This window comes from Xiphophorus maculatus, chromosome 11 (assembly GCF_002775205.1).
Source record: "Xiphophorus maculatus strain JP 163 A chromosome 11, X_maculatus-5.0-male, whole genome shotgun sequence".
NCBI classification, from domain to species: Eukaryota; Metazoa; Chordata; class Actinopteri; order Cyprinodontiformes; family Poeciliidae; genus Xiphophorus; species Xiphophorus maculatus.
Genome location: NC_036453.1, coordinates 25,201,063 through 25,222,813, shown reverse-complemented (window position 1 = coordinate 25,222,813; position 21,751 = coordinate 25,201,063). Strand labels below are relative to the sequence as shown.

Genomic DNA, 21,751 nt, shown 5'->3' with positions numbered 1-21,751 from the left:
TAGACCAATTCATGAATCTATGCTCCAGCTCATTGTTTGTGAGTAAACTTCAGAAAGTTTGTATTGCATGAAATATTCTTTGGCTGTAATGCATTTCTGAATCAAGTGTGAGCTTCATAGACCATCATGTCAGCAGAGACCAGTGTTAGATTAATACCTAATAAAGCATATGGTTAGTTTGTCAGCCTATTCTACTCCCACGCCTTTGAACGTTTAATTTTCGGTTAAAGAAATAAAACTGACTGTCCAGGAATGTGAACAGTAGCTCACATTCCTGGACAGTCTGTACTGATGTTAGTACCTGGCGCTTCCTCACTGTGCACTGGATTTAAGCAGACTGGGCTTTTTCTTTTATTTTTTTAATTACATTTCATTTTAGTAGAAATTTTAGGATTTTGGGTGGGAGAAACTAGTAATCAGAAAGTTTTATATTAATTAAATATTCTTACTTTGGTTTTGACAAGGAGGATTATTTTGAAAAAAGTATTCTAAGCCATGACGTTAAGGATGAATGACCCAGTTGCGCCTCTTCTTCTCTGCAATAGATTAAGTACACATGAAATAAAAGATTGATTTTTTATTTTAAGATTTAAAGGAATTGGCAAGTATGCTATAAGAATGCAAATAGTAATCTTTTTTTATTTATAGAATAGAATAGATTAGAATAGAAGTACTTTATTCATCCCAGCAGGGAAATTACTTCGCAGTTACAGCATAGAGACAAGACACAATAACAACCACCACTGAGTAGTAGTTGTCTATAAATTGTAAAAATATGAAATGCTGTTAATATAAAAAGCAACTTAATATAACTTAATAACAATGTTGTGTTAATAGAGTTATAATCTGATGCCATGACTTTAATCTTTTTGCATTTCAACTCAGTTTGTTCACAAAACACATTTTAGAAGATAATAACCAATTATCAGATTGCTTTCAAGCTCAGCTAAATAAATCTGGCCCACCTTCCTGGATCCACTAAATTTGTATACAAGTTTAGGGCCCCAAATGAAATTCTTCTTAGGACCCCATACAACCTTGGGACAACCCACTTTATAAGTTTAAAGACTTTCTGGGGGCATCTCTGGAGTTCCCCTGAAAACACATCCAGCCCCACCGGTGGTATTTATGCCACAGTTTCACCTTTGACTTTTACAATTCCATCCTCTCCACTAGGTGGTGCTAATAAGCTACTCTCAACACTCCCCAGTCCAGTGCGGCGGCTCGAAATGAAAGTGGGAGGTGAAGCGAGTCAAACATTTCAACGCAGCCGGACTCTTCGTATTTCGGTCCGAGAGGCGCATGGATCGATCTTTACGACCTCTTATTGCCGCCGTCGTCCTGGACGCTGCGCAGACTGACACGGGACTCTGGAACGGCTGCATCCCATATTTCGAATACCGTACGTAACCCCCGCGACATCCTCGACCGCGGCAGCCTGGTTTGGGGCTCGGCAGAAGCGCAGCACGGGGGAGCCGTAGGCTCGCGTCACAGAAACGGTCCCGGTGAAGACGCTTGGTGGAGATGGAGCGGTGGAAAGGCAGAGTGGCCCTGGTGACCGGAGCCTCGGTGGGGATTGGAGCGGCTGTAACCCGGGCTCTGGTCCAGCAGGGCATGCGGGTTGTCGGCTGTGCCAGGAATGTCGACAAAATTGAGGTAAGCGGTGTCGTTTAGAGGAATGTTATTAAGAAGAAGGAGAGAGAGAGAAAAAAAAAAAGAAAGATAGAAAAATTGAGTGTTGTCAGAGCAACAACATTCCTGCTAACTAACGTTAACGGCTAGCTAACATTAGCTTTACTGTTGAAGCTACAGACCTTTAGCCCCGGTGTTACAAAGTCGTTATCCAGGTGGTGAAGCAGACGCCGTAGGTTTGTTTGGAAGTATACCCTGCTAAGTTGAGCAAATTAATGAAAAAATAAATAAAGCCGTTAGTTTATAATTACATATGCCATTTCACATATTAACAGTTAAATCGTGGGAGATAAGAGATGATTTCTGTCCTGTAGAGTTCTGTCTACATAGTGATGATGGCGTGTGTCGCACATTTCTACACGGAGGGAGCAATGATAATCCTTCTGTATTCATATCACTGACAGCTGCCCATCCCATCCTTAAAATATAATCACCTCTAATCTCTGTGTCTTCCCTCCAGTTGCTAGAAATCAGAGTTAGCAACAACTATTTTATTTTATTCTGGAGTAACCTCACAACATTGGAACCTCAAAACATTGTTCTGAGCCGTATGCAACGAAATTTCGTTCTGTATACACCCTGTGCATGCAAAATGACAATAAAGTCAGTCTAAGTCTAAGTTACTCAAATGTACCCACTGGACAAAATGAGTCAAATTCTAATTATTTTTGTTTCAAGATCATACTATTCAAGTTGATCAATTTAATCACTCAAATAGATCGAGTTTGTCAAGTAATGGCAAACTTTAGACACAACAGGCACCAAACTATTTGGCAACTTCTGTTTTATTAATCATATGCATATCTGCACAATCAAGAGTCAAAGGCGTTTATTTAACATTTCTCAATCCATAACCATCTCCCTAAATGTACATTTAAGAACGACAAGCTCAGATGGATAAATACCAAATAAATCTCAAGGATACAGTTCTGCAGACACTGCCATTAGTGCACTCCAACAAGTTTTACGTCTGAAGTTGATCCAGTTTATCACGACTGAGTCCTTTGCAGGGGAATCATGACTTGCAAGAACCTTCGCTGTTTCTATCATGAAGTTGTCTCATTTTAGAAAGAAAGGAAAACAAAACAGAGGTCTGCGATTAAAGCAGAGACATCACTGAAATAGTATTGTATACTTTAAAAATCCTTTCTAAGGTGGTATGTAATCCATTTACAGCTGAAGTCACTAGCAACAGCAACTCTATGAAACTATTGCTGGGCTAGAATTAAAATTTTTACAGTTCTGAACTTTTATTATATGAATATGTATTCATAATACAACTCAAATTATCTTTTTAAAAAATCTAGCTTAATGTTCTCTGACTGAATTAACATATATCAATTGCAACTAACATTTTCAGGTAGGATTTGTTACCAAAAAAGGTGTTTTAACGATACACACTTGTACTAACTAATATGCCTGACTAAAATAATTGTAATGGCTAATATTTAATCCATGCCCAGATTTATTTTTATTGGTAAACTATAAGGCGAAATTAGTTTCATTTCTGACAAACACCTTTGTGTATAAAGATCACAGTTGAATTCTTGGTATCATAAACTTGAAAAAAGATCTTTGTAGTCAGTATTCAGGTTCTGCTTAATAAAATCAGGTTGGATCACTCTGTCAGAGTGTCAGCTGGAGGACAGAGGACTCTTTCAAGACAGGTTTCTGCCACCCTGCCCCTTTAAGTCTTACTTAACCGTAAGCCTGAAGGTTCTGCGCCTTGCTTATCTTTTCTGCGAATATTTAGGCCTCGCCCGTGTCGCCTCATTGATTCAAGGGCTTTTTAAATGCTTTATACCCTGTCGGGATTAATGCTGCTATCGCCAGGGTTTCCTCCAGAAAACTTGCTAAGCTTGGTGCTCAGGGCGCTAGGGCAGTCATCCAGTGGTTCGCTGGGTTTTTGAGTTAAAAAATGTTTAAAGTTGACAGGAAATTTGGAAATATCACTTGATGATTATGTGTTATTGGAAGATTAATACCTAAACATCAACTATAAAGTCTTTAAAAAAAAGGCAATCATTAAAAAAACTAAAATATATAAACATTGTTTAGCCTGGTGGGAGCACCAGGCTTATAATACAACAGGGGAAACCCTGATCACAGTTGGATTTGAATACAATAGCTTCACCTAGCTGCATAGACGATCAGTATGAGCTCGGAAGTTTAGTAACCTGGAGTAAAAACACAGCAAAACCACAAATGCTTCTCAAACACTTTGACAGCCAGATTGTTTTCTGAAGAAGTCGTGGTGACTTTATGTAGTGCAATTAGTGGACCAGATATTTAACCGCGCCATTAAGTTGGTGTATTGTGGGAGCATGGGAAAAATGACAGCTGACCAGCAGCGTGCAGTAACAAGTGGAAGAGGAGGAGGGGAAAGCAGCGGTACCTGTAGCTTTTTAAAACCCTACTGCACTTGCCATTAGCCGTGTTTCCGTTAATGTTTTCTGGATGCGCATTTTGATTTATCGCATTAGAAAAGGTTGTTGACAATAGTGGCAAAATTTGAAATAACTTCCTCAGTTTCTCAAAAATAGTTTCTATGCTCGCTTGAGGTGTTTTTATTTTTTTTATTAGTAGTATTTTTCCAAAAAGAGTTAACACGCTGAAGGGGAGAGGGAAACACATTTGCACATAAGTTCTGACATGGCGAACATTTATCTCACATACTTCTTATTTATTACAGCAATGGGTATCGTCAACATCTGATGAAATTATGCTTTACGTAACCTAATTGATTCGCTCCAAACTAGTTAAGTAATACACATAATAGGCATTTTCTCTACTTATTTTTTCATTTTGTTTTGGCAATGTTTTTAAAAGCTCTCTCAAAATTTGCATGACAACTGGATGGACTAGTTGTCATGCGACAACTGGTCGAGTGACAAGTTGTTGCAACCAGTTGACAACTTCTCATGCGACAAGCTACTCTTTGATAGCGTGTTTGTAACCAAGTTACAAGCCTTCCTGTCTTCTCCAGGGAAGATTCCTGTGTTACTACATTCTGACAGAAGGTGTGAAATGGAGTATGGCTAGTTTACATCGTTCCTTTTTCATCGAAATACAATCAGATATGTTGGAAATGTAGCTCCACCAGATTCTGCGTCCTTGCTCTTTACAGTTTGCACTAAACATATGAACGCCTTCACAGTTTCGAAACTGCTCAAATTTCCCATCATGCTGTTCTTTGATTTTAAAGAAAATGTCAGAGAAACCCAGCAAAGTCCGCCTTCTGAGCTCCTAGTGCTACTTGTTGAAGAACGGAAGTGGAGAGAGAGTAATTCTGTGCAATAAACGCACAGAATATTACAAAAATTTGGTGAGTTTTCATCCCATATTCTTTTTTGACCTAGCTATTGTACTTAAATTTGTTTTAAATTAAAACAGCTACAGCATTTAATTAAAATTTTAGTTTCGTTTTTTTTTATTTTTTAAATAGCCTTAAACTGTGGTATTTTTGTGTAATGTTAAACTTAAATAGGTAGCTGAAGTGTTGATCGGGTTGCTTCATTTTATTTTCGTACTTAGATTACTTAGGAAAAAAATCAAATGTTTCTATAGTGTGTTTTTATCACGGCAAACGTTTCCTCCTACCCTGACTATAAACACACACCCTTACCCACAGCAGCTGAGAGTGAGTGTGAATTGTGCAACAGCCATCCTCCCTCCATTCATACTCCAGTCACATGGCCGCATCCTGTCAATAGTTAACTGCGACAGCCTGTGTCGGCTTAAACAAGGTCAAAAAATGTAGGCTTTACTGTACTTTGTTCTTCCCGTTTGTAAGAGTTCCATATTTTACTCCTTTATAAGTTGAGCAGACTTCATTTTAGGGGGGGAAAAAAACCCAACAAAATCACAATATAGAATTGTTTTACTTTCAATACTTTTTCTGTATAGTGTGTCTGTTCAAAGAGTGGGACTGAGCCAGTACTGTGCTAACCCTGCTTTGTAAGCTTTTCCTTGCAGTTGTGCCAAACCTGGCATGCTGTTCGCCGGGTAACGTATGTACCCAATGCATCACCAAGCAAATTGTCACCAACGTCCTCTCTCCGGCTTGTATTGCCTTCACCTCTGGAAGCGAACCTCCTTACTTCAGCAGATGAAACGACGGTGGGAGCGTCAGAAACGCGGCCCCGAGCGCCACCGTCGTCTGTTTTCTGTACAAACAGGACTCTCAAGAAAAGCGGATCGGAGAGTCATGGCGGCAGCAGTGTTTTGTTGTCAGTGAGAATAGAGAGCGGTCGGGCGGGTTTTTTTTTTTTTTTTTTTTTGGAGGGCGATGTGTGGTCACCATGGGCTTCCGCGCAGGAATGGACAGGACGGGAGCCAAGGCGGCGGAGACTCGGCTTCTCATTAACGCTTGCGAAATCCTCTCCGGAGTGGAGAAAGAAGCCCGGCTGTGGAAATGAATATTGATTCTCCTGCCATATTAGATCCCCTCTAAAGTCTTTCTCAGGCCTTTTAAACCATCGCTTCCCACATAGCCCACATGGTTCTCTCGTTTTTCCGCTCACCCAGCACATTGTGAAGCTGTAATGGAAACACACTTTCGTTTCATGAGGATGTGAACGTGAACGCTTACGAGTCGTTCAAAATGCAAGCTTTATCTTCTACCATGCAGGTGTTCAAAACGTTTTACAATTTTGGAAGATTGTAGCGCAATATTTTGCGGTGGTATTGTGATAGCAATAAAGATTAAAATAAAGATAAAAAAACAAAACATATTTACGTATTTTTTAGGTAATACATAGCTTTGTAGGATGTTGACTGCATAGCACAGCATTCATTGGGCCACCAACACAAATATTCTTGAAAAACACTCATCAGTAATAGGCTTCTTCAGGACGCGGCTTATTTTAGAAAAAGTGTGATTTATATCACTAAACTGCACAAACTTACTGCATTTAATGATATTTTTGGAACTTACTGATATTGAACGATATTCTCGTGAAGCAAAATGTGTAGAAAATGACAGAAATAACATTTCGGATCATGTTTTGTTTTTTTAGTTAACATCGATAACTGAAATGTGTCGATGAATTTTTCTTGACAAACGATACGATAAACGCCCACTTTGTTTTCTGTCTATCACTTAAATTTCCTATAAAATACTTCAAAATTCATGTTTTCTTGTGTCACTTAAAACAAAATAAAAAAACACAAAAACTCCATGGGTTATAGATCATTTTGTCCTGCACAAATCCGAAGACTTTCACATGTTTACGTCTCGTCAGATTTCTAATAACATCTTAAGCGTTTTTGTGTGTTGCTTTTAATCTAAAAATAATCACAATGTTTGTTGTTGAGTTTCAAGTACTTACCTGCAGGTCAGGGCTCGTGTTAAGGAGATCGGCCGGGCCTTTTGCGAGGCGCTGCCGAAGGTGGAGGCAGGGCGGAGTCGGCCACATAATCAAATCCGGCGGTCGTGCTTCGGTGTGGAATGTAGCGCTTTGCATCCCTGTCTGAGCACGCTTTCAGGAACCGTGTGAACGGACGGCAAACCAAAGAAAGTTTGTGCCTTTTTGGCGTACGGTGATGCTCTTCGGTGGACAGCGTGGCGTTTTGTTAAAAGATGGAGGATGGAAATGGCGGGCATGTTTGTTTTAACCCAAACCAAATGTAACAATAACTTTTCCCTCTCTGCAAAGATGCAGCTTTTTCAGAGCTGGTATTTGAAGCTTTGATGAAAATTAAAGATGCAAGATTCAGAGCTGTCACTGCTGCAGTTTGAGATTAAATAAATTTAGCACGCATAATTCTGGGCGTCTGTTTGTCACACCGATGTGTGCAGAATGACTCGGCATAAAGCATTCCCAAAGAAGACAAGCTCAGATAAGAATACGGAAAATCAGATGATCTTTCTGTCCATTAGTGCACATAGATGTCGAATGAAATTTCTCTGTCTGGTCTTTAAAACTTTAACTTGCTGCTTCAGAGCTGCATGTGGCTCTTAAGGGCCTCTATTATAACTTTGGCTAGAATAATATCAAACTCAAAGATATGGTTTTAAATATAAAGCAAATGAAAATGACCTTTGTGGCAGTGTTTTATTGTGTGTGTTCCTAGGTAATTTCTGTTTGGAAACGTCAAAATAATCAAAAGAATAAAGTAATCGGATAAGGAAATTGGCACATTTTTCTGATTTTTTTTCTTTTCATTTAACCACTTAATTGTTTTCAATACAATATTAAACAAGGTTTCCCCCATAAAACTTGCTAAACCTGTTGGTTGTTCGCTAGTGCAGTCATCCATCCAGCAACCCGTCGTGTTTTTGAGTTAAAAAATGTTTAAAGTTGACAGGAAATTTGAAAATATCAATTGATAATTATGTGTTATTGAAATATTGTAAGATTAATATCTGAACACCAACTGTAACACCAACTTAAAACATGCAAACATTAAAAAAACCCTTAAATAAATAAGCAATATTAAGCCTGATGGGGGCACAAATAAAACCTTGTGGCCCGCCAGGCTTATAATACACTGGGGGAAACCCTGATTACAAATATACCAAAAAAATTAAAAATTGAATTGAATTAAAGAGTTGTGATTTTATTATTATCATTATTTTGGACTTGCCAAGCAGAATTTGCTCTCTGGATGGTAAAGATTGTTGACCTCAGACTTTTATGTGAAATCAGTCCAACTCGCTTTATAGTTGGTTACCAATGAAATCATGACATGGTCAGTTTTTCTACCTGTTTTCTTCTAAATTTGTATTTAATCAAGATTAAATCTTCCTCTCTGAAGAAACTTTCATGCTCGCGTCCCAATGGTGACACAAGGCAGCTGGTCAGAGTTTTTTTTGAGTATTTCTATTTATTGTTTTTGTTGTTGTTTTGTATGTTTTCATCAAATCTCTCCTGTAAAGAGGTTCTACACAGCTGCAGCAAAACGTTTAATATATATAGAGAGAAATTGCTAGATGAATTTAAGTGAAAGCCATTAAATTTGTTAGTGAAGAAAACCAGGGCAGACTGGAAAGGTTAAATTTGATTATTAATAATATTTAGCAGTCATTTTCATTTAATTACTTAAAAAAACACACATGATTCCATTGAGCTTTTCCATGAAGTTGATTTCAAAGTCCCACAATGTTTGCAGCTGTACTTCCACTAAAAAGTTCTGAGACATAATGAGGCCAGTCGGCCTTACCATGCCTGCACCTGCAGCACAGCCTATGCTGGATTAGTCACATTCTTGCTCAGATATGTCATATTGAACCATTTTGTAGCTAAAATGTTTCAGAATTTCTCTCAATTATTTTATTTTTTCCCCAAAATTTCTTTCTCCATCATGTTTACCAATCCCAAATGACCAGCAGTAATCATATATGTTTAGGAGACATCTGACAAAAACAGAACAAGGCAGAATAGTTTTTTCTTTTTCTTTTGAGACTACATTTGTTTGAGGAAAGATGCAGAAAAGCGCGATATCTTTACAAGTTTCCGCATACCTTCCCACTTCATTTCAACATACTTGTGACTCTGGGCCTCTTTGTAGCTCTGAAGGCGTTTGGTCTCTCACTGGTTTCTCTGCCTAAGCATCCTTAATTTGCCTGGAGTTAATCTTGAATTAAGCCTGAAAGCTCTTGGCAGGTGAGTTAGAAGCTTGATGGGAGACCTCGGCTGATCTGGCTCCACTCTGCGCCCGTTCTGAGGGAGGCAGGAGAAGCTGCTCAGTCATGCTTCAGAATCTGAGGTGACACATTAAGTATCTCCGTTTTCAGACACATAGACTGCCTCAGTCATCTCCTGTGGGTTGTGTCTAGACAGCCTGTCTTCTAGTGTCACAGTGACAAATTCGTCCCGTTGACTGAAAGTGGGTCAAATGAGACAGCTGTACTTCCTTTGTTTCATACCTTTTAGCCTTATTTTGCTAACCTCTTTTTTTAGCTTCTTGCAAAAGTATTTACACCCAGTAAACTTTTCCGCATTTCGAAACGTAGTCTATCGAGGTTCGTATTGCTAGGACAGCAAAGAGCAGTCCATAATTGTGAAGTAGTCACAATTATTTTTCATTTAATTTACAAATAAGAATCTGAAAGGTGTGGCAAGGTGAGCAATAAATCAGTTAATTGCATGTTAAATTAAAATGAGTATGGTCATTTCCATTTGGACAACAATCGGTAAAGATATGCTCTTATCTAAGCTTTTAAGCTTAGATAAGAATTCGGAGAATCAGATGATCTCCGTATTCATTTTTTGTTTTACATATCTGAATTACTACATTTTGAAAAATGATGTAAACATTTGACACCCAGTGCGAAGTAGTTCGTTTACCTAACAGGCAGCTTTTGCCTGTTTTCCTGATTTAATTTGTATGATTATTATTTCTTGAAATGTAATTTTGTTTACATCGACATCATAATTCTATTTAATTGCTGTTGTTTCAAGTTGCTTTCTTTATTTCTTTGATATTTAACATTTTTTCCAGTTCTGTAGTTGAGTAGTTCTGTAGTAATTAAGTTTTCTTTATGTTTGAGAGGGTTTATTTGCCTTAATACATCATTATTATTATTACTTTATTAGTTGAAAATGGTCTCAAAATGACAGTGTTTTTGTTAACCGCAATAATTTCAGGGGCAATTTATACTCCAACAAAATTTGTTATTGTGACAGGCCTATATTGAGTTTGTAAAAAAATGTTTGTTACAATTCCAGCTTTTTCTGCTGTTTTTTTTTTTTCTTCTTTAACTCGTCAGGTTACCTTGCGGCGTCTTCACCTCGTCAGTTTCACCCAAGCAGAAAGCCTTCCCACTGGCAGCACATTTTCCGCTTTGGCTGGAAGGACAACATATACCTGAATAATCCATTTTGTTTCCATGGGTTCTGCTCTTGTGGGACATTTCAGTTGCATCAGCACAATTAAAAAAACAAAACAAACATAATTTCTCATATCCTGATAAATCAAATGAAAGCATTGTATATAGAGAGTTGTTTCAAATCACATATGGCCGCTCCACTGTTTTCATATTTCAGGATTTAAGATTTACGCTCACTAATATTTCCTTTTTGAGCCTCCAACAATCGTATATGGAAACACTTTCTGTCTGTCACTGCACGCTCTTCTCCAGTCGTGTGACTTGTGAGATGCCAGCAGCATGTGCGATGTTTCAAGAAGCTGCTCTGATGCGCGAGGGTGAAATATATTGCAGGAATGTTAATTTGTTTAGTACAGCTATAGGAGCAGGTCAGCACATGTAATGGAACGTGTGGCGGAGCGAGAGGAGTGAATGGAAACCTTTAAACAGGGCTGGATGACGTGGCAGAAAAACATCACGGTATTAGCGTTTCATATCGGCCGGTGTCAGTAATTAAGGATTCATTTTTTGTTTTAAATATCTGAATTACTGCTAAACTGGTGGCGTGACCTTTCCTGCCTTATCCACAGTTTACTCTTGACATGTTTTACTCATTTTCTCCCTTCACTCCACGTTGTTTTTTTATTTATAAGCAGTTATGAGGCACGGTGGCAAAAACATGAAACTACTGCTGCGCAAGTTACTCACCAGGGTGTTGCTAGGTAACCAAAGAGTGAATGAGTGAGTTAGGTGATGCCACCAACCTTGCTTAGCTGATCATGAGAGGTTAAGTTCTGTGAAATTATTGAAGATTTTATCGGATGAATTTTCTGTTCATTTTGATCAGAAAATGAACAGAAATATGACGTATAATGTAATCGATATATATATATATATACACACACAGATATACATATCTTTTCAAATACAAATACTGACACAGTAGAGTTCATCAAGTTCAGTGTTCAGAGAAACAAGGGATGAATGCAAATAGATTTTATTTTTCTCTTCACCAGCAGCCAAATTGTCGTTGTTAGCGAGTGTTTGTCTGATTTTGGAAGGCTTTTTATGTCTACTAGAAGCTCTGAGGCTGAATACACCGAGCCCCCTTTAGTTGGCCGCGTTTGAAAGGCGTTCCAGTTTGGACTGTGTCAGATCAACTTTGTCTCCATGGGGTCCTCCTGGGTCTGTTTTCCTTGTTTTCTCCCATCTCAGCATGCGCTGTGCCGCGACTCACTTCTGGTATCCAGGCTGCAGAGTCTGTTGATTGAATGGCATGAATGAGGAGCACAGGCAGCCTATCGCTTGAGAGAGTAGTGTCGCATGATTACTGTCGGTTTGGTAGCAGGAGAGTATTTGTTTCAGAAGGTTAGAACTGGAACTTGAAACTTATATAAATAGTAGTATTATAAACACAACCAGCTTTTGTCAAGGCAAGGTTATTTGCGTAGCACATTTCAGAAACAACAAAAACATAGTAAAGGTAATTTTATTTATATAGCACATTTTCAGCAACAAGGCAATACAAAGTGCTTTACAGGATTTAAAAGACAATACAAACAAAATAACAAACCAAAGGAAAGAGCAGAAGAAGAATCTAATGTTGATCTAAATTATGTAAGCTAACCAATTATGACACAAGCAATAAAAACATTAGAATTTGTATCATCAAGAAAATAAATATACATCAAATATATTGATTAGTGTTCCAGTTATTATGAACCAGCCACAGGAGGTGGGTTTTTACCTTTCACAGGAGGTTTTTATTAGTTTTCTGAAAGTTTGTTCCAGATTAGAGGAGCATAAAAACTGAATGCTGCTTCTTCATTTTGGGTTCTGTTTTTTTGTCTATTACAACTTCAGTGTGTTTTATGAGGATAGTATGTGAAAGACTAACATAAAGTAGAAGGAAAAGGGTAGTACGCCATGTCTTAGTTTTGCAGTTGTGTGGTTTCCATTTTGCTGATAATGGGTTGGAGACAGTTCTGTGAAATGTTCAAAACTTTTGATATTGTTTTATGACTTAATCTTACTTTAAACTTCTTCATAACTTCCTCCTTGACCCATCTGTTGTGTTTCTCGGTCACAAATGTGACAACATTTGTTCACGATAAATATTCCCTTACATTACTCTTCTTAGCCTTTGAGATGCCCTTTGAAAACAGTTGCATTGGATTTCATTTAGGGATCTCAGAGTACAGTGGCTGACTACAAATGATTGCTACTTTTTCAGATCACTTTTTTCTTTCCAGAGAGCTTAGATTGTCTGTAAAGCGCCTTTGTATTTTTGGTGACATGTGACTGCAATAGTTTTTTTTAATTTTCTTATTTGAACATTAAGCTAAAAGTTCTTCATGAAAACCGCTATTTTTGATGTAAAGTCGCACAGTGTCACAGGTCTGTTAGACTTTTGACTTTGCTCCACTGATGGGAGGGAACTCCGATTTATCACCGAGCCTAGTTACTAACAGATATTGTGATCACTCCCCTTATCTCCTTGGATGATTGCACAGTCTTAATGGGAGTGTCGTAAACCCACCCTGTTCAACCTTTAGACCTTTTAGCTTAGTGTTGCAGTTTGGAAAAGAGATAAGTGCACAACTGTCCCATCCATTCCTCTGCCTTTCTGATTACACAGCCTGGTGTCCCCTGTGGCCTCTCTGATTGTGTCTCTCTGTCAATAAAAATGTTGAGAAAATAAGAATTTCTCTACATTTTCAGTGAATGAACATGTTTAGAGGAATTCAGGTTTAAATGAGAGATGATTTTATGATTTCTTTGGTGTTATTTTGAGCTTCTCCTGCTTTCAATATGTCCAGTCTCAAAGCTAAAGCAGCCCGGAAGCTACTTGGTCTTTATGCGCTACACCTCTTAGGCCTAGTCCACATGTAGCCAAATATCTGGAAAACCAGCACATATTTGTGTTTTGGCCTTTCGTCTACACAAAAACGCTGTTTGATATCAACCGATTGTTTATAAAAACTCTGACCAAAGTATAGCTTTGAGAAAACTGTATATTTGTGTTTGCGTGTGTAAATGTAAAAACGGAAATGTAGGATTCCACTCAATGCAGTCTGCTACAAATAGTGTATATAAATACATGCTTGCTTTGACACAATTGACGTCTTTTGTTTAATTAACGTTGTATTCTAATATGTTAGGGCTGAAATGATTGAAATCCTCATCAACTAATTTAGTAATCGATTAGACGTTAACTGGAGTATACCGACTCAAAACATTGCCATTTGTTGAAATGTATAAAAAAAAAAAGGCTGAAGTGGTTAAATGAAAAAGTGCCATTTTTGATGTATTAATCATCAGAATAATCAATAGATTAATTGATTACTAAAATAATCATTAGTTGCACACAGTCCTATAATATGCTACTTAAAACTAGTACAACTTGTATATCTGTACACACCAAGGAACCTCCTGGCACCATGTTTAATTCCTAACAGGAAGTCAAGGTTGTTTTGAAGCAATCTGATTGGCTGACAGGTTTTAGCTTTGTGCTACACTGCCCCCTATGTGTTTGGCATATTTAAAGCAACGCTCCGGGACGTATTTGTGCACGCTCATGTGAATGAAATCTTTTTTGAAAACGATCTCATGTGTAAGACATTATCTTTTATAGCGACGTGGCAGATATTTGTTTTTTCTAAAGACTCGGCTTCATGTGGACAAGTCCTTAGTCTCTATTCTTTTTCTCATGCTCTCATTCTGGTTCACTTTTCGATATCAGCGCTCCCTCCCTTCCTCTCGTCCTTCCTCCATAACGAAGATGAAGATGTAATATGACAGCATAATTGTTTTATGTGCCACATTTGCTTAAGACGTGGACTTTGGAAACAGAACGGAAGAACTGTTGCCTATGTAGCTGTGTGGCTAGTGGCTACATATTTTTCTTTGCCATTTTAATCACTTTTGGACACCCACCCGTCTTTGCAGGGAGCAAAGAGGAGACACTGTGTCTGATAACACAATCCCTCATTTGTTCGAGAGAGCTACTCAGCCATCCCGAGTCAAATCTAATTTCTCAGTTATCTGTGCTCGTCGCTGCTGCCTTGAGGTATCGATCAGTCTCACACCCTAAAGCTCTCTGCCCGTAGCGCTTCGTTATCCCTATTTTTATCTCTTTTCACCGCTCAGAGAAGGTGTTTCGTTCATCCATCGACACCTGTCCAACCTGGAAGGATGAATGATTGATGGTCATGATGCAGAACTTGATGGTGTGCAACATGTTCTTCACTTTGCCGGGATTACAGGCTAGGGATTTAATTTCAGTGTTTTGCGAAAATATCCTGCATACCACTGAAACTTTTACACATCCAAAAGCTTCAATGTATTGGATTTTGTGGGTTCATGGGCTAGAATTCACACATTGAATTCTATTTTGTTTGCCCAGAAAGTCCAGTTTGTTCATGGCAGAATACTAAATGCGCAATCAAACTCTGATGCGGACCAAAAAAATCTAACTCTGGTCCGCCTAAAGACCTAGGTTGTTGTTTGGTTGAAGTGGACTCTGGTGCGGTTCCAATGCATATGTGAATGCCAAGCAGACTGGAGACCGCTCCAAAAACAGGAAGCGAACTATAACAGGAAGCAAGGCATTCTGCCTAAACAAAGGCACAAATCTAGCGGTAGTGTAAGAAATGGCTCGTGATCCTTTACCAGAAGAAATCCTACACCAATTAAAATCTCACCGTTTTTGTTTACATTTCATATAGAAGGAAGTTGCGCTCATTTCTTCTTGAGAGGTTTTCATATCGTTTCATTCAGTGTTTGTTGGTGCAGTGCCGCCACAGGTGAAGGGGGGGAACAGGTTTTTTAAAGGGTTTGGTTAATTTGACACAGTGCAGTGTGTCAAATTAACCGCACCAGAGAGGAAATGTAACAAATGTCCTAACTTTGGTCCCCAAACAAACTGAGTCTACCGTACTATCGCGTTTGAAAACATCCTGTGTTAACAATTAAAAAATGACTACAAGATCTAATGGTGAAATTCAACCACCTGGGATTCATACGTTTGCTGCTGTTCGAGCTTTCAGGCCTGGTTGCATATCTGTGGCTGGTACTGACCACAGCAGAACAGCCATTGCCAGAACACACCCACATCCTCAACCACGCAGAGATTCACAGCCTGAGACTTCCTGTAAGTTGGACTCTGATCACAGCCTGTTTGCTCTGCTGCTCCCTCTTCAGCCTCGGTAACACAACTAAATCCTTCTCTCAAACAAAAGTCTGGCCCCGCTTCCCCATCGCTTCAACCTCCGCTCTCAATAAAACCCGAGTTCCTCAACCAGGCAGCGTCCAGCCTGAGGGTCCGTCCCTGCGTGGATTCACTGACACGTGTCGCTACCAGCTTTGTTCTAACCGCTACTCGGATATTTAACTTCTAAAGATGTTTTCTGCTGCTGAACACATCGGTTGTCGCACATGACAACTAATGTGAGAAGTGAGCGAGGCGACCACCCATCTAGTTGATGCGTAGCGCTTTATGCCTGGCTCTTTATTTACAGTGTTTTGACCTTTTGACAGCTTTGTTCAGATAATGATTTCTTTGTGGATAATCTGAGTTAAACAGCTTAGAGGAAGAAGGGAAACTGGTTCACACTAAGGGATACATAGGATGTACACACCATCACACGTTTTGTTGGAGAAGGAACCGAAATTATCCTTTAATTCTGTCCCGTCCTGATTATAAATACAGAATTTTTATAAGAATCAAGTAATTGTAGTTATTAACAATAACTATTGGAAAAAAAAATGTCCCTAATGTCGCAATAGATTAGTAAACGTTAGTCTTGGACCAAATGTTTAACAGAAAGTCAAAGCCACATGTAAACATGCTACCAATTTTATCTTGGTTTTAATCTTATTATTAGATGTTATAAAGTTCAAAGCATTCCCGAAACATTTTCTGATTTATTGCAATATAGAACCATTGCCAAGACCTATCTTTACAACATGCTCAATCTGTCGATTAAAACATGCTACAATTAAAAACAAAGGGTGTGGTTACACCAAGAACAAAGGGCCTGTGAGCACAATATGTATAACAAGAAAATATCACAACTTTAGATTTTCTATAAAAACCCATCATTATTATAACTTAGCATGGTACAATAAGCAATAAATCCCTTAATGGCAAGATAAGTTGAAATGAGCATGATAATTCTCATTTGGATAACAGTCTTTACAGATATGCTCCCCTTTTAACATCGTTGAATATCAGCTATTTTGAGAAACACTGCAAACTTTTGACATCCAATACGAAGCAGTTGCATGTTTGCCTGTTTTCTGTTTTCATTCAGCTGTACAAGCTGAATGATTTATTATTTTTTGAAATGCAGTTTTGGTCAGAGAGACTTAATAATCCTTCTTAAATACTGTTGTTTTAATTGTTTGTTTGTTAATTTTGGATATAAAAAATGTTCTCCGGTGTTAAGTGTTCTTTAGAAATTAAAGTTTTTTAAATCTTTATGTTAGTGGATGGATTGCATTTATATGCCATTATTACTATTATTAGTTGAAAATGGTCTCAAAATGATAAAATGATCTTTTATCGCAATTATTTCTAGGGCAATTTATCGTCCAGTAAAATTTGTTGTGGTGACAGGCCTAGATGGACTGTAAGAAATTTTCCTAGAGATTATTTCTCTGAATTGATAAATTCAGGCGGTCTGGTGAGCCGCTGCACATCGTTTCTGTGGACCAGCAGCTCCACCTTCATCACCCACGCTGCCTCCTGTCAAACCGACTCGCAGCGCGAGATGCCAGGTGACCAAGGCAGCTGTGCCTCGCTCGAGGATCCGCGTCAGATTTTATCATGGCCCGCCGTGATGGTGACCTAAACGGAAAGCTGCCTGACCCCATCCGCTTCCCAGTCATACTTCCTAATGAGTTTCACTCAACTGTTAGTATGACTCTGGGTCATAAATGGGTTTTATTAGAAGCGATATCAGTTTTTTTTGATGTGATGCTGGTGTGATATAAATTTTTTTTTTATCCGCTCTCCGTTTCCTCGGCGCCTGAAAGGGTGTGGCGTTTTTGTTTTTTTTTGTTTTTATCATGCCGTTGTAAGTTAATCATTCCTAGCTCTTCCCTCGATCCTTTGTTTTCTTGTCCTTGATTACGGAGCTTAACCTGAATTCAAACCTTGTGTGTTTCAGAAACTGGCAGCCGAATGTCAGAGCGCGGGCTTCAGCGGCACACTCATCCCTTACAAATGTGACCTGTCCAACGAAGAGGAGATCCTGTCCATGTTCTCGGCCATCAAAACCCTTCACAAAGGGGTGGATGTGTGCATCAACAATGCCGGCCTGGCTCACAATGAACCCTTGCTGTCCGGGAAAACGGAGGGCTGGAGGAACATGATTGACGTAAGTGAGCGTAAGAGATGAAGCCGAAAACGCGGCTTCCGCAACGGAAGAGTCGGAGATCGTTTTCACGTTGCTTCATAAGCAGGCAGGCAGAGAGGGGAGGAGCCGAAACGCTCAGCCAATGTGAACCAAAGAGTTGTGTTTGTAGACTTTGTGCTGTTAAAGAAACGAGAGTTGAAGCCTCGTCGTGTGGACACCCACGGCTTCTCTTCCGCACACGCCCACACACACACACGCGCGCGCACACGCCCAACCACGCACACACAAAGGCAGCTTCACTGGCTCTCCCACAGCAGAGGCAAACTAATGAAAGCCGGCACTATTTCTCCTGGCCAATTTGATTCATCGAGCTCTTGACCACCAAAGACCCCCCTCCCGCTCTAATTCTTTGTCTCCACGGTCCAGCATTCGTGACTCTCTCCCATCTGTTGTCATGGCAGCCCGCACGAATGTGTACAGTGGTGTATTTTTAGCTCGTGTTTAATCTGTACGCTGACCTTGTTTGATCACCTCCCCCTATGTTACAACCACGCTGGCGATAAACTGATGTCAGTCAGTGTCACCGTGGTACAAAAGCTTAGAGGACAGAAGCTGGACAGGCGCAGTCGGTTCACAGGGTTTAACGCTGCAGCCATTACCTGAACACGAGTCACCTGAGGATGTTTCAGCGCCTTGGAAAAGTATTCACACCTCGTCGTAGCCAGTCGGGGTCCACCGAGAAATCGGGTGATTGCCAGTCGACCGAAACTAACATGTGAAATCAGTCATGGTCTTCTTTTGGATTGAACAACCGATATTTATTTCCAGTTTGTTGCCATTTGTTTCTGGATGAGGTTGGTCATGTGGTATTTGTTTGGTCATGTGACAAAGACAGGGATGTAGCGCAGGATTGTGGGTAATTTAACTGAAGCAGTGACTGTTTTCTTTTTTCAAAGTGTCAAAACAACAGTGAAGTAAAGATATACAAGAAATATTATTAGTCATAATGGCTATAGTAAAATTGAATATTGATATTTTCATATTGGTGCATCCCTAATATTTAGCAAATTTCCGAATAAAAATAAATCACCATTGGAATCGGCAGGTCAGGCTTTTTAAATATCGGTGATCGGCCAGAAAACTGCAATCGGTGCACTCCTAATTTTATGTAATGACCAACATAAGAACATAACCGGGAAAAAGAAAAGAAAGTATGACACAATGTTCTATTTTTTATTATTATTTTCTTAATAAAAATCTGAAAAGTTTATCTGAAAAAAAAATTATATTCTTGATAGTTACAAGAAGTCAAACTGAATATTTCCCATAAGGAACCATGTCTCAGCCGAGACCAAAATTGACCTTTTTGGCCTAGATGCAAAGTGTAACACTATACATCAGCATGAACACACCATCCCCTGAAACATGGCGGCGGCGGCGGCATCATCCAATAGGGAGGCTTTTCCTCAGCAATATTGATTGAGCTAAATTATCCTGAAAGAAAATGTATGTCGTCCCACTGGAGGTTCAACTACCAGCAGGACAACAACCCCAGACATACAACCCGAGTTCTGATCAAAGCATGTTTGTGTTAAATCTAGTCCTTTTAATTGCATATTGCGTACGAATGCTTTACATTACAACTTCACACGCAGGTTTAGAATAAGTAGCTGAAGAAGGTGTTCACTTTGTCTGCAGGTGAACGTCTTAGCCTTGTCCATCTGCACCCGTGAGGCCTACAAATCAATGAAAGAGAGGGACGTGGATGACGGCCACATCATCAATATTAACAGGTAAGCTGTTCAATCAATCTGAGGACAAAGGGACTGTTTGTTCATGGTGGATTTTTAACTATTTATTAACAAAGGTAAAGTCTGGCACATGCAGAAATAAATGGGAGGGACAGATATCGATTTAAGATTTTCCCTTCTTACAGTGGTTTTCAAAAGTATTTGACCCCTTACAGATTTGTTTTGTTTTTACTTTGTTAACCAGCTTTAGATTCCAGATAAAGTTAACCTGAGCAAATCTAAAATGCAGTCTCCAGATAATTTCATTTATTAAAGGGACAGTGTTATCTATAATAGATTTTTGAGCTTTACATCATGTTAATTTTATTCCCTCATCAAAAACATATCAGGAGTGTTGCTTTTGCCCAGCCTTTGAGCTTTGAATATTAAGCCTTTTTTAGTGTCTTTATTGAATTAAAGTTGATATACGGAGCAGTGAGTTGCTTTTAAAACATTAGCTATTCATGTGGCTAATTTGTTCCTCAACTTATGCAAAGCTGTGAGATATCATTATTCACCTGTTTCTTCTTTCTTTTCTCTCTTGACCTGTTAAAGCATGGGCGGGCACCGACTTGTGCCGAGTTCTGATGAGCATTTCTACTGTGCCACTAAATACGCTGTGACTGCGCTGACCGAGGGGATACGGCAAGAGCTCCGGGAACAGAGGACACACATAAGAGCCACGGTGAGTGAGCGGCCATCACAATGCCACTAAGATGGAGGGCATGGGGCAAGGGGGGTCGCCGTTAGTAGCAAACGAAGGTCATAACTTTCACTGTAGGCAGCCTGGGTGGAAAAGAAAGAGGAGTGAACCTTGAGCAGTAATGTTTTATCTGTCCCTGCAGTGTATATCTCCTGGAATAGTGGAGACCGAGTTTGCCTTCCGACATCACAACAGTGATCCAGAGAAAGCAGCAGCTGCCTATGAGAGTATAAAGGTAAGCGTTTGTGTATGTTTCTCACAACAGTTTGATTTGGTAATGTCATCTACTTTTGCAACAGGGATGGTTCTTTGTTTTTCTTTTTTAGTGCTTGAAAGCAGATGATGTAGCCAATGCAGTCACGTTTGTCCTCAGTTCCCCTCCTCATGTTCAGGTATGTTTATCTGTCATTTGTTCATATTTTGATCTGGAAGTGGTAAAGTTAATTTCTCTCTCTTTTTTTTCCTTTTTCTTCTGTCAGATCGGAGATGTGCAGATGAGACCAGTGGAGCAGGTATTATAGCAGTGACACTGGAAGGCAGCCACCATGACTCCTTAGCGGCCTCTGCTGGCCATGTGGGAAGGAAGGAAGGTGTGTGGGGTCTATAGGAGCTAAACCAAGAAGAGCTGGAGCCTTAAAGAGGCTGTGCGAGGAATAACGTGCATGGACTCTGTAAACCACTACAAAAAAATAAAAATACTACTGAACAGCATCGTTGTCAGCTGCTGGTCTCAGTCCTGAACTGAGCCAACTTTAAAGTGAAGTAGGAACAAATTGGGACAGAGTTGCTGCTGCGCTGTGTGGTCATCTGCACGGCTGCCACCTCAGAGGGAATATGTCATTGATTGCACATTTTGTTTTGTTTGTTTTGTTTTTGTAGGTCACATGACATATCTTTTGGAAATTTAATTGAAATAATTGCTGTTTATAGAAAAACTGTTTTTTTTTCTTCTTTTTAAAAAAATAAATACTCTGACATCTAATTGCAGAAATAGCAGTGGTCTTACACAAACTAATCCTAGACAATGCTATGTCATACCTACTGTGAGTAACCAGAAACAGTTTGTACATCCCACTCCATTATTAACTCATCTCACAAACACATTCAGTTGCTCTGGTTTTGGATCTGGTGACTCTTTACAAATGATCAGGGTGCTTTTAGGGAGACATGTCTGTTTTACGCACAGTGGTTTTGAATACTGTCCACCTATTTGCCTGTGTAGAGTCTGTTCTGCACTATGGAGTTCAGAAAAGGAAACTAGCTGTGCAGCATGTTATCTTTCTCTTGGAATTTTCTCATGTACTTAATAAACAAAATAAATACTGTTCCCCTCATTGTTGTGTAATGTGTGCTTTTAAAGAAAATCTTAGTACTGAATCAACACTACACAAAG

General features: G+C 39.3%; 1 protein-coding gene across 1 annotated transcript; it reads left to right on the top strand.

Annotated features, from left to right (window-relative positions):
- The first annotated feature begins 826 nt into the window (after positions 1-826).
- On the top strand, positions 827-21,692 carry dhrs11 (dehydrogenase/reductase 11). The gene is made up of 7 exons (XM_014469430.2): positions 827-1,656; positions 17,677-17,886; positions 19,564-19,658; positions 20,211-20,340; positions 20,501-20,593; positions 20,685-20,750; positions 20,838-21,692. The coding sequence occupies exons 1-7, from the start codon at positions 1,525-1,527 to the stop codon at positions 20,877-20,879; spliced, it is 768 nt and encodes a 255-aa protein (XP_014324916.2). The 5' UTR covers positions 827-1,524; the 3' UTR covers positions 20,880-21,692.
- The last annotated feature ends 59 nt before the right edge of the window (positions 21,693-21,751 follow it).

Excerpts from the sequence above, each read along its gene's own strand:
- dhrs11 (XM_014469430.2), top strand. The coding sequence starts at position 1,525 with ATGGAGCGGTGGAAAGGCAGAGTGGCCCTGGTGACCGGAGCCTCGGTG. Across the intron at positions 19,659-20,210 it reads CACATCATCAATATTAACAG|CATGGGCGGGCACCGACTTG; the intron begins GTAAGCTGTTCA and ends GACCTGTTAAAG. Across the intron at positions 20,594-20,684 it reads CTGCCTATGAGAGTATAAAG|TGCTTGAAAGCAGATGATGT; the intron begins GTAAGCGTTTGT and ends TTTCTTTTTTAG.